At 34.6% G+C, this 10,158-nt stretch overlaps 2 protein-coding genes across 25 annotated transcripts; both read left to right on the top strand.

The window, feature by feature from the left end:
• On the top strand, positions 1-3,532 carry LOC132625927 (calcineurin B-like protein 1). Of its 24 annotated transcripts, none has more exons than XR_009577035.1 (6): positions 4-249; positions 412-1,258; positions 2,057-2,145; positions 2,445-2,534; positions 3,013-3,125; positions 3,221-3,532. XR_009577035.1 is itself a non-coding variant. In XM_060340580.1 (4 exons), the coding sequence occupies exons 1-4, from the start codon at positions 190-192 to the stop codon at positions 3,234-3,236; spliced, it is 237 nt and encodes a 78-aa protein (XP_060196563.1). In that variant the 5' UTR covers positions 7-189; the 3' UTR covers positions 3,237-3,532. The 24 variants fall into 24 exon arrangements, 1 of the variants encoding a protein (XP_060196563.1); XR_009577034.1 differs by having other exon boundaries at positions 2,043-2,145; XR_009577036.1 differs by having other exon boundaries at positions 5-249; positions 412-459; positions 2,043-2,145.
• Positions 3,533-6,672: 3,140 nt separating this feature from the next.
• LOC132625926 (E3 ubiquitin-protein ligase PUB22-like) lies at positions 6,673-8,193 on the top strand. The gene has a single exon (XM_060340579.1). It carries the CDS (start codon positions 7,415-7,417, stop codon positions 8,048-8,050), a length of 636 nt encoding a protein of 211 aa, XP_060196562.1. The 5' UTR covers positions 6,673-7,414; the 3' UTR covers positions 8,051-8,193.
• Positions 8,194-10,158: the final 1,965 nt, after the last annotated feature.

Below are 10,158 nucleotides of genomic sequence, written 5' to 3'. Positions count from 1 at the left end.
TCCACATTGGGTCTCTTTTCGTTTTATTTTTGCTCCTTCTCTTTCTCTCTCTTTCCTCTCTCCCTCTCCTCTCTCTAAGCCTCCCCCACCCGACTGCCCCACCACCCGTCGACGCTTAACTCGCAGCCACCTCCTTTCCCGACCAGCAGCCACTGTTTTCGTCTATTTGAAGGGATTTACAAAGTGCTTATGCGCCGCAACTCGGTCTATGTCACCTTCGTTATCGCTGGCGCTTTACTTGGTGAACGGGTCTGTCTTCTATCCATTAATTTTGTAGATCAGAAAATTATCTTTATTATTATTCCTATGTGTGTTTATGTTTGGGATCATTATTTGGGTATGTTTAAAACTGGATCTGAATCGATGTGATGTAAATTATTATGAGATGGATTTCGTTTTTATTAATTGCAGGCAGTGGATTATGTGGTTCATAAGCTCTGGGAGCACAATAATGTTGGGGTATTTTAATTGTTTCCTTTTCTTTCTGAGAATTTTTTAAGAAAAAGGTTATATGTTTCATCAATCTTTTTTATCATTTTTTTCTTTCTTGTTTTACTTGGATTCTTGAGAGTTTGTTATGCTATTGATGTTTCAGAATGCTGTTTAAAATGGGTTATATAATTGGGATGAGTTTATCAGGGCTCTAAACTAGAATGGAGATGTAATTAGGAATTTTGTTTTCCAACTGTATGGATAGGGTGTTCTTCATAGTATAGACTGTATGGACAGTATTTTTTTTTTTAATTAAATGAAAGAGATTATTGATTCCATCTATCACCAGCTTGGTTTTAGCTAATTATGGAAAAGGTATCTGTGTTAGATATGGACCGTACTTGATTTGTTTTACCTTTCACTTCCAAATTTATTGGTCAAAGACAGTGAATGTTGTCCTTGGCGTGCTAACTCAAAGACAAATCGTAACTTTGACTTTGTTGCTTGCAATGTATAGGGGGTTTACATGCTTTTATTCCTTAGATTTAAATTTTCTTTTGTATCTTGTTGTACCTGCTCAAGATTAGATGGTTGGCCTCTTTACTAATTTTCATTTTTTCTTCTTTTGTGTGGAGAATAATAGTAGAAAGTGAAGGTTATGGGGGGAAGATGGATGAAGATTTTGGAGTGGACATGTGAAACTGTGAATTTACCATGTTATTAGCATATCTTCTTTAGAAAGAAAACTTAATCGAGTTTATATTTTTATTTTCGAGTGGATAAATAATGAAAATACTGCAAGTTGCTGACACGAGGAATTGCCATGGTATTTTCTCACCTTCTTTGAAAAGCCACGTTATTTGAGTCCTTACAACAACTCTTTACATTTTTGTACATGTAAATATGTTTTATTAACAAGTTTTTTACCATAAAGTTTGTGTGCTTTCTGTGGTATGTTTGAAATACATGAAAATTATCAGATCATCTTCATATGATTTCATTCATGAATTCTATGAGTTATTCTTTTAATTAGTAAAAAGGAAAAGGGGGAGGGGTGGGGGGAGGGGGGTGGCTGCACTAACAATTGACTGATTACCAAAGAAATGGCAAAACATCTTCTTCTTTTTTCCCACTATGGAGCATTTTACTGGAAAGGTCACACCAGCTATTGAAAAGTATTCTCTAAGAATAGACATAAGATGGTTGGGATAGCTATTAAGTGTTTATTAGTTGAAACTCACAAGCTTTAGTTTCCTATGGACATATATAAGTATATATTAACATGGAAGAAGCTGGCACGGGTATGGGGTGAGACTTTCTTACTGTATAAGAAAATATAGCAATAGTTTCAGAGGGTTATCATACCTATATAAGGCACTTTAATAATAGTTTCAGAGGGTTCAAATTATCTAATGAAAAGAATGAACAACAGAAGATGCATTGGCTAAAAAAATCATTTGTATCTTGTTAATTGTTTCTTATACAATTTGAGTTATCATATTCAAATTTGTAGGATAAACTATAGTTAGCTACATAAATCTATTGATGTTCACCTTATCTACTCTTCCTTTTCCTATTTCTATCCTTTTTTCTATATGGAGCTTCTACAGACCATATTTTGCAGGCCTATTAAAACTACCAAAATATGTGGTGTCAAGTGTTTCACAATTTGTCGAAGAGACAAATCCTAAATACCAGATTTTGTCCTTGTAGGTCAGTTCAAGAGGTAATCCACTTTACAATTTCAGATATTCTATGTTTTACTTGCACCTATGTTTTTTGGGTTCTTAATCTCAGTGATTAAACATTTATAAGCTATGTTTCTTAGGTTCTTTATCTCAGTAATTTAACATTTCTAAATGTTCATACTAATTTCAAACTCACCCTTACAAGTATGGTGAGCATGTTTATTATATATATATATATATATTCTTGAACAAAATTACGGTAGAAGAAAAAAAGACTCTTGGCTGAGTTCTCTCTGTCCTAAAATTGGATGTTCATATTTTTAGGACTGAACTGTTATGATGAGATCGGGTCGCAACTAAAAATATGAAACATCAATTTAGCATTGGTGAAGAGTATTGCTTTTCTTGGTATAGGTATGTAAACATTCAATTTGGCATTGATGGAATACATTCCTTTTCTTGGTATAATACATATTGTTGCTCTTGAACAGAAGACAAATAAAACTAACATTTTAAATTTTTTGATTGTGAGAATAATAGAAGTGATCCAAGAGTTTGATGCTTCGTTGTATTCTTTTAATTGGTCTTTAATATTTATTCTACATTTAGTTGTATTTCTTGGTTTAAGCTGGCATAACTAAGATGAGAGAAAATTTTGGAATTTATTCTTTGATAGTGAAGGTAAAGGTATGCTGTGACAACCCAAACTGCAAATTCTTTGAATGTAAGAGCTGTAAAATTGAATTAAAATAGAGGGAAATGATGGAAGGATTCTTAATTGTGGTTGGTTTGTTGCCCAAGAATAGTGTATGGGAGATGGCCATTTAGAAAAGCATTTACTGATCATTACCATTCCAATTTTAGTAACTAGTAAATGTATTTCAACGTGCAGACATTTTTGGAAGCAGACTCAAATCAGGACGGAAAGATTGACAAATCTGAATGGCACAATTTTGTGGGCCGAAATCCTTCATTATTAAAGATAATGACTCTTTCGTATCTAAGGTATCATGTTTTGATATTGATGTGTGGTGAACTTTAATATATTAGACATAGGATGTTGTTGTCTGATGAGATTTTTCTTTTTTCTTGATTCTAAGGAGTATGAAGCTATGAAGCATCAAGTTGCTCAGCTAACAAGAACACTTAATTCCTTGGAGGCTAGGATGTTGGGTATGCAAGCCCAAATTAATGTTTAAATGGATATGTATATTATCTTTAAGGGTTTGAATGTAGTTTTAGTTCGAATTAGAAGTACTTTTAAGTTTATAATGTTTAAGTGTTTGAATGATGTTTATGATGTTTAAGTGTTTGAATGTAGTTTTAATTTTAAGTACTTTGAGGTTGATTTGGTTGTTTATAAGTATTTGAATGGACAATGTTTAAGTGTTCAAGAGTTTGAACATTGTTTATGGTTGTTGTGTTGCATTGTTGATGAAATGGATGGCTCTTTTGGTTGATGAATTTGATTATTTGGAAATTGGTAGGTGGGCTGCCAAAAGCTAGCAAATGCTGGAAAAAATATTTCAGATTTTCGACCACAGGTGGTCGAAATCAGCCCAGATATTTCACAATTTCGATCACATGAGGTCGAAAAAAAGAAATAAAAATTCAATTTCGACCACATGTGGTCGAAATTTAGCAAGATTCTTGCCAGATTTCGACCACATGTGGTCGAAATTCTAGGCCCATTTTACAATTTCGACCACATGTAGTCGAAATTGAATTTTTATTTTCTTTTTATATTTAAATATAAATAATGTTTTCGACCACACGTAGTCGAAAAAGTTAAATATAATTTAATATAAAAATAAATTTTTCGACCACATGTGGTCGAAAATAATTTTTCCCTTAATTTCGGTAGAATGTGATTTCGACCACGTGGTCGAATTTTTTTTTCGACCAAGCTGTTATCGACCTACGCGTGTGGTCGAAACATTGGTCGAAATAAAGGCTTTTTCGACCTCGTGTGGTCGAAATTTTTGGTCGAAAATCCCTATATTTTTAGTAGTGGCTCCTCACTTAATCAAAGGTCTGGGGTTCGAGCCCTGAGTATGGAGAAATTCTTATTAGGGAGCGCTTCCTCCGAATGGGGCCCTATGCGGCGTGAATTCAGATATAGTCGAGCTCCAATGCAGATACCGGATATCGGATGAGAAAAAAAAAAATCTAAGCCTTTCAACCAAAAAGGTCAAAAATATGATAGGAAAGAGGACCATTATACTTATATTTTGCTTTTGCTCCTTTTAGTGAATAATTCTAAAGAAACAGCAACTTAGATGAGGATGCATATGGATCATATATTGGGCATGCCGCCTAATTTTAAAATTGGGAAACAGAAGGCTAGACTTTATGTTATTAGATGAATCGTATGCTGATCCTTACAAGCTTTCTTATGGATGGCCAACATTTTAGAAGCTGTCGTCTGAAGACTGAAGAGTACTTTTTTGTATTCTCATATATACTTATGAGTAGGGATGTCAAATAGGCAGATTAGGCTAAAATTGAGAGTGTTAAAATGGGTTGAGTTAATAATTAGGCAGATCAATGACACGCCCAAATGTTACTTTGACTGAAATGGGCTAAAAACAAGATCATAAATCAGCATACCTAACTCTTACTAAGTTTTAAGTTCTTTGCTTGTTTTCTTATAATTGTTTAAGTACTTAATATAACTTTTTTCCTTATCTTATGGCTATATATAACATATCAAATAAGAAAATGTCATTTTTAAAAGTATATAGACAATTTCTCATATATCAATTTGGGTGAATATTAGCCTAGTTTTTAAATAGCTGAATTAAACAGATCAAAATGGGATGGGTTAACAAAAATTAACCCGCTCAAACCTCATCGGGTTGGACCGATTATAATCTTATGGCTTGATTTTGCCACCCTTAGTTATAGGTACTCTGTGTAGTTTGCTACCATCAGGAACCTTGCTGATTTACTATTTCCTTCTGTCTCAAATTATTTGTTGTGATTACTAAATATAGTTGTCTCAAATTATTTGTCGTTTTAGAAGTTCAAGGTATAATTAATTACTTTTTCTCTATTTTTCCTTTAGTAGAATTTTGTCATTAATGGAGATGACACATACAAGTAAACATTTAATGGAGAGAAATTATAATTTAGACATAAATAATAGTAAACTAGGTCAAATATCCTCCTAATTAATTTTTCGTTAGGGGAGTGTAAAACGAAAAAGCGATAAATAATTTGATACGAAAAGTACTTACATCTATTTTGACTTTGGCTGATCAAGTAAATAATGCTAGGAGGCTATACTCATGTTAGTGGAGGTCGGTAAGATTTCATGTCACCCTCCTATATGTATTCGCTTTTGTGGATACTAGCGTTATATAAGGTTGGGGTGACAACTTAACCCTCTATTGCTACGGGAGATGAGAGTATGAGTAACTGGTTTTAATTAAAAAAATCTGAATTTATTTAGTTGTCCTACTATAATTTAAGTTACAATACTAATTTTTGTTACATTAAAGTAATTTAACTATATGCGAATTGCTCAAAAATTCAATTGAGCAGAAAGCCAAATTTTCGGTTTCGAATCCGAAAATGTAAGCAATTTATCACTCTGTAAATTCCACATTGAAAAATAAGAACTCCGCCATTTAATAAATTTTATCGCCCATATTTAATTTTATAAAATAAAGGACAAGTAAATTTTTGTTTATATATTCACATTTGAAAAAAGAAAAAAAAGAAAAAAAGAAGAAGAAGAAAAAAACTTTAAACCGAGAGAAAAATGCATTCGCATAGGTAAGTAAGACGATCTTTTTATACCTTAAGCTTAAAATAAAATAACCTTTTTGAAAAGTTCAACAAAATTCTGATTACTCAAAAGAAAATTTCAATTACAACCGAGTCTTAACTGCCAAGTGCAAATTCATGCGATTCTCACTACTCAAAAATAAAAAATAGTAAAATAAATAAATAAAGAAGAAGAAGAAGGAGGAAGAATAAGAAACGAAGCAAGAGAATTGGTAAGGTCAAAAAGGTGAAAAATTGAGGCCAAAAGAAAATCTCCTACGGAGCCGTTTCATTTTATGTGATACTAGTTTTATTGAAATATATTTTTTTATATTTGAAATAGTTTGATTTTGCATTTCTTATTTAGCTTAAATAACCTATTTGTATAATCACTTAAATTAAATGTATGAAATCTATCATATAAATTATTATTTTTAAGTTTCATGCTCAATTAAATTACATTACACAGATAAGAGTAGGTGTCTTTGTCGGCAAGTGTCGCTTTCTCACACTAATAAAACACGAGTTATTATACATAGAAGAAAACTGAATATGTATTTTAATTTTTTAGTCAAAATGTGTTCTCTTTTTCCTACGTACATGCACTTGGCCAGTTGGCCAATGTACATTATGGATTATTTCCTCGAGCTCTTAAAAGTATATTAAATTATAAAACACACCCTTGGAAAGGTCTTTGTCCTACTTAAATTTAACGTGTTTTGACTTAAAAATCTCTTTCTCCCACTCGTATATAAAACCAGAACCAAACCCTCTCATTCTTCAAACCAATTCACTACTTATCTTCTCTGTAAGTCTCAACAAAGCTCCAACTAATTCTTCATCTACTTAAAAGAGACTACTGGTTGTTTCTCATATATATATTTGCAACTTTCTTGGATTCTCCTTCTTTGAATCTTGAAGTTCCCCAAAATAAACAAATGGAAGAAATTCAAGTCCCCCCTTATTTTATTTGTCCAATTTCTCTAGAGATGATGAAAGACCCAGTTACGATCTCAACCGGAATAACATATGATCGAGAAAACATCGAAAAATGGATATTTTCCAACAAGAATAATACTTGCCCGGCCACCAAAAAGTCCCTCACAGGCATAGAGATGACCCCAAACGTCACTCTCCGACGATTAATCCAATCGTGGTGCACTCTCAACGCTTCCTATGGCATCGAAAGGTTCCCTACACCGAGGCCTCCGGTCAGCAAACCCCAGATCATAAAGCTCCTCAAAGAAGCGAAATCATCTAAAATGCAAATGAAATCCCTCAACACCCTAAAATCCATCGCCTCTGAGAACTACGCTAACAAACGCTGCATGGAATCCGCGGGAGCAGCAGAGTTTTTGGCTTCTATTATAAATAATACGAATGAAGTATCAGACGAAGAGGGTCTTACGAGTACTCAAGACGAAGCACTAAGCATCCTTTACAAACTCAAATTATCCTAACATGGATTGAGGTCACTCATCACAAGTGGAAGCAGCGAGTTCATCGAGTCATTGACACGTGTCATGCAACGAGGGAGCTACGAGTCTAGGGCTTACGCGGTTATGCTCATGAAAGACATGTTCGAAGCATCCACACCAACTCTAATTTTTAGCTTGAAGCAAGAATTCTTCATCCAAGTGGTTCAAGTCTTGAGGGATGAGATCTCTCAAAAGGCGACTAAAGCATCATTGCAAGTGCTAGTGCATACGTGTCCGTTTGGGAGGAACAAAGTGAAAGCAGCTGAGGCAGGAGCTGTTAGGGTTTTAGTGGATCTTCTACTCGATTCATCGGAGAAAAGGGCTTGTGAATTGATGCTAATTTTGCTGGATCAAATTTGTCAGAGTGCCGAAGGGAGAGCTGAACTATTGAAGCATGCCGGAGGATTATCCATACTTTCCAAGAAAATCCTTAGGGTTTCTAAAGTAGGGAGTGAAAGGGCTATCAAGATTTTGCATTCAATCTCAAAGTTTTCAGCAACACCAAGTGTTGTTCAAGAGATGTTGAGTTTGGGTGTGGTGGCAAAGCTTTGTTTGGTGCTTCAAGTTGATTGTGGAAGTAAGGCTAAGGATAGAGCTAGAGAAATTCTCAAATTTCATGCAAAGGCATGGAGGAGTTCTCCTTGTATACCTATGAATTTATTATCTTCGTATCCATTTTAAGTAGGCTCAAAAGAGCAAACACTTGTTAGATAGAAATAGTAAACACAAGAAGAAAAAATACAGTGGATTGATTTTTGTGTACATAATTTATTTCCAGAAAAATAGAAAAAAAGGGACAAAATAGTCCATGAATTTAATGTTCATATCCATCTTCAACTTTTGTTCGTTGCTATATATTCATCAAGACACTTTTTTTTTTCTTTAATGATTTTTGGTATCCCTGCCCATTGATTTTATTTCTGTATATCGCTCTAATGAAAAAGGAAACAAATAGGGAAATAAGAAATAAAACGGAGCCAAAAAAAAAAGATAATTGTTAGAATATATGTAAATATATTCCTTAGGTGTAAAATAATGTAAATGATTTGTTAGCATAATTAGTCAAATATTGTTAGCATAATGAGCTGTAATTGGCGCCTAGAATTAGATTGTATCTCTTGTATATATTGATACCTCAGCTAATGAAATAGACACGGAATATAATTATTTCATGGTATCAGTCAGCTAGGGTTTTCTTCCTCTTCTTCCGCTGTGCCCTAACTGCTTCTTCTTCTCCCTCCGTGTTATATCCTGCATTTTCGAACGTCGAATTATTTGTAAGCTGAGGTGGGGCCCACACGTCAAGATTTTTTTTGGGACATGTGACAAATTATATAACTCACATATGTGAAGTTAAACACAACTCAAGAAGGACCCTTGGGCCAAATCAAAGTGGAAGCCCTCCAAAAGGACAATTTAAGGAAGCATTTTCGGATGATCTGACTTCTAGGGGCAAAAACGGTATTATAAGTTTGGAATTTGGGAAAACGCCCAGAAATAAAAGTTGTAGATAATTGAATTATCTTTCCATCCATAGGTCGTGGGCCCTCATACGATATCGGGATCAAAAGTTATGACCGTTTTACTGAACGAACATCCAGTTAGAAATTTTAACCCTGCGCGAACGCGCCTAGAGGGGGCGCGAACGCGCAGAAGGAAACCATTTACTCTACGCGATCGCGCCAGAAGGCAGCGCAATCGCGATGAGCACTTTTCTAGCTGCTTCTGGCAGCTTCCAAAACAATTATAAAGAGGGGGAGACCCCCTCATTTTCAGTCCAAAGCCACGAACACCACCCCAAAAATCCCAGAAAATTTCCCAACTTTCCACCACCAAATTTTAGCCCAAACCAGGTATAATTTCCCAATTTCAGTCCGGATAGCGTATAATTTTCACTGCAGAATCGTATGGCGGTGTGTTGTGGCATAAAAATAAGGTGAAAAAGGGAAGATACAACAATATTAAAAGGAGAAAGGTATGAATCTCTTCCTATTTGTGTTAATACTAGTTTATTTACGAAGAAGACGCGATTAAATAATTGTATACTGAGTTAATTAGTTAGGAAAGTTGGAAAACAGCGTGTGGGCTGTTTTATGGAATATGTTGATATGAAAAAAGGATATTATTGATGTTGGTATTGTTGTTGTGTTGTTGACTGCTGAATTAAAAATTCGGGCTAGGCATATAAGCAGGGGAGATGCTGCCCAAATTTCTGTAGACAAATAGTGAATTAAAGAATGCTAAAAGTCTTACTATTGACAATTGGTAAATGTTACCATTTGTAGATTTTGAGCGAAACGGGAATTGAATTTGGACAAGCGTAAGACGCAGCTAAGGTATGTAAAGCCTTTCCCTTCATTCTTAGGCATGTTCTGAACATAATAGGCTCGGCCGCGAGCCTTAAATACGACTCCGTTCCTCGGAATTCGATATGGAAATCTGCTCCAATTCCTTCAGTAAGATTGAAACCATGTCCTTATAAAATATCTTTAAAGTATGCTTTTGTACGAAACCTTCCTAAACGGAGTCGGAATACTTCCGAATGATTATGGGTGACCTCATAAAGTCTTTTATCAGTAATTTATGTATCTTGCCTCGAGTTGGTCCGAGGTGGGCCCACGGAGCCCCGATACCCCGTGAATGATCTAAATTGCCTCATTTCCGTCTGTTTTTCACAGGCAACATCTGAACTATCATTTTGAACATAATATGACTGTTTTTATATAAATCTCACAATATGATTTTGATATCTGAAAATCTAGTTCGGGTTATGATCGGTCGTGCCTCCC

The sequence above is a fragment of the Lycium barbarum genome, chromosome 2 (assembly GCF_019175385.1).
Source record: "Lycium barbarum isolate Lr01 chromosome 2, ASM1917538v2, whole genome shotgun sequence".
NCBI classification, from domain to species: Eukaryota; Viridiplantae; Streptophyta; class Magnoliopsida; order Solanales; family Solanaceae; genus Lycium; species Lycium barbarum.
This window is presented reverse-complemented; position numbering and strand designations above follow the sequence as displayed.

What these genes read in the sequence shown, in the direction of transcription:
- LOC132625927 (XM_060340580.1), top strand. Translation starts at nt 190, where the DNA reads ATGCGCCGCAACTCGGTCTATGTCACCTTCGTTATCGCTGGCGCTTTA. An exon ending in GCGCTTTACTTGGTGAACGG is followed by an intron (nt 250 to 411) that starts GTCTGTCTTCTA and finishes TATTAATTGCAG; the next exon opens with GCAGTGGATTATGTGGTTCA. An exon ending in GGGAGCACAATAATGTTGGG is followed by an intron (nt 460 to 3,012) that starts GTATTTTAATTG and finishes TTCAACGTGCAG; the next exon opens with ACATTTTTGGAAGCAGACTC.
- LOC132625926 (XM_060340579.1), top strand. Translation starts at nt 7,415, where the DNA reads ATGCAACGAGGGAGCTACGAGTCTAGGGCTTACGCGGTTATGCTCATG.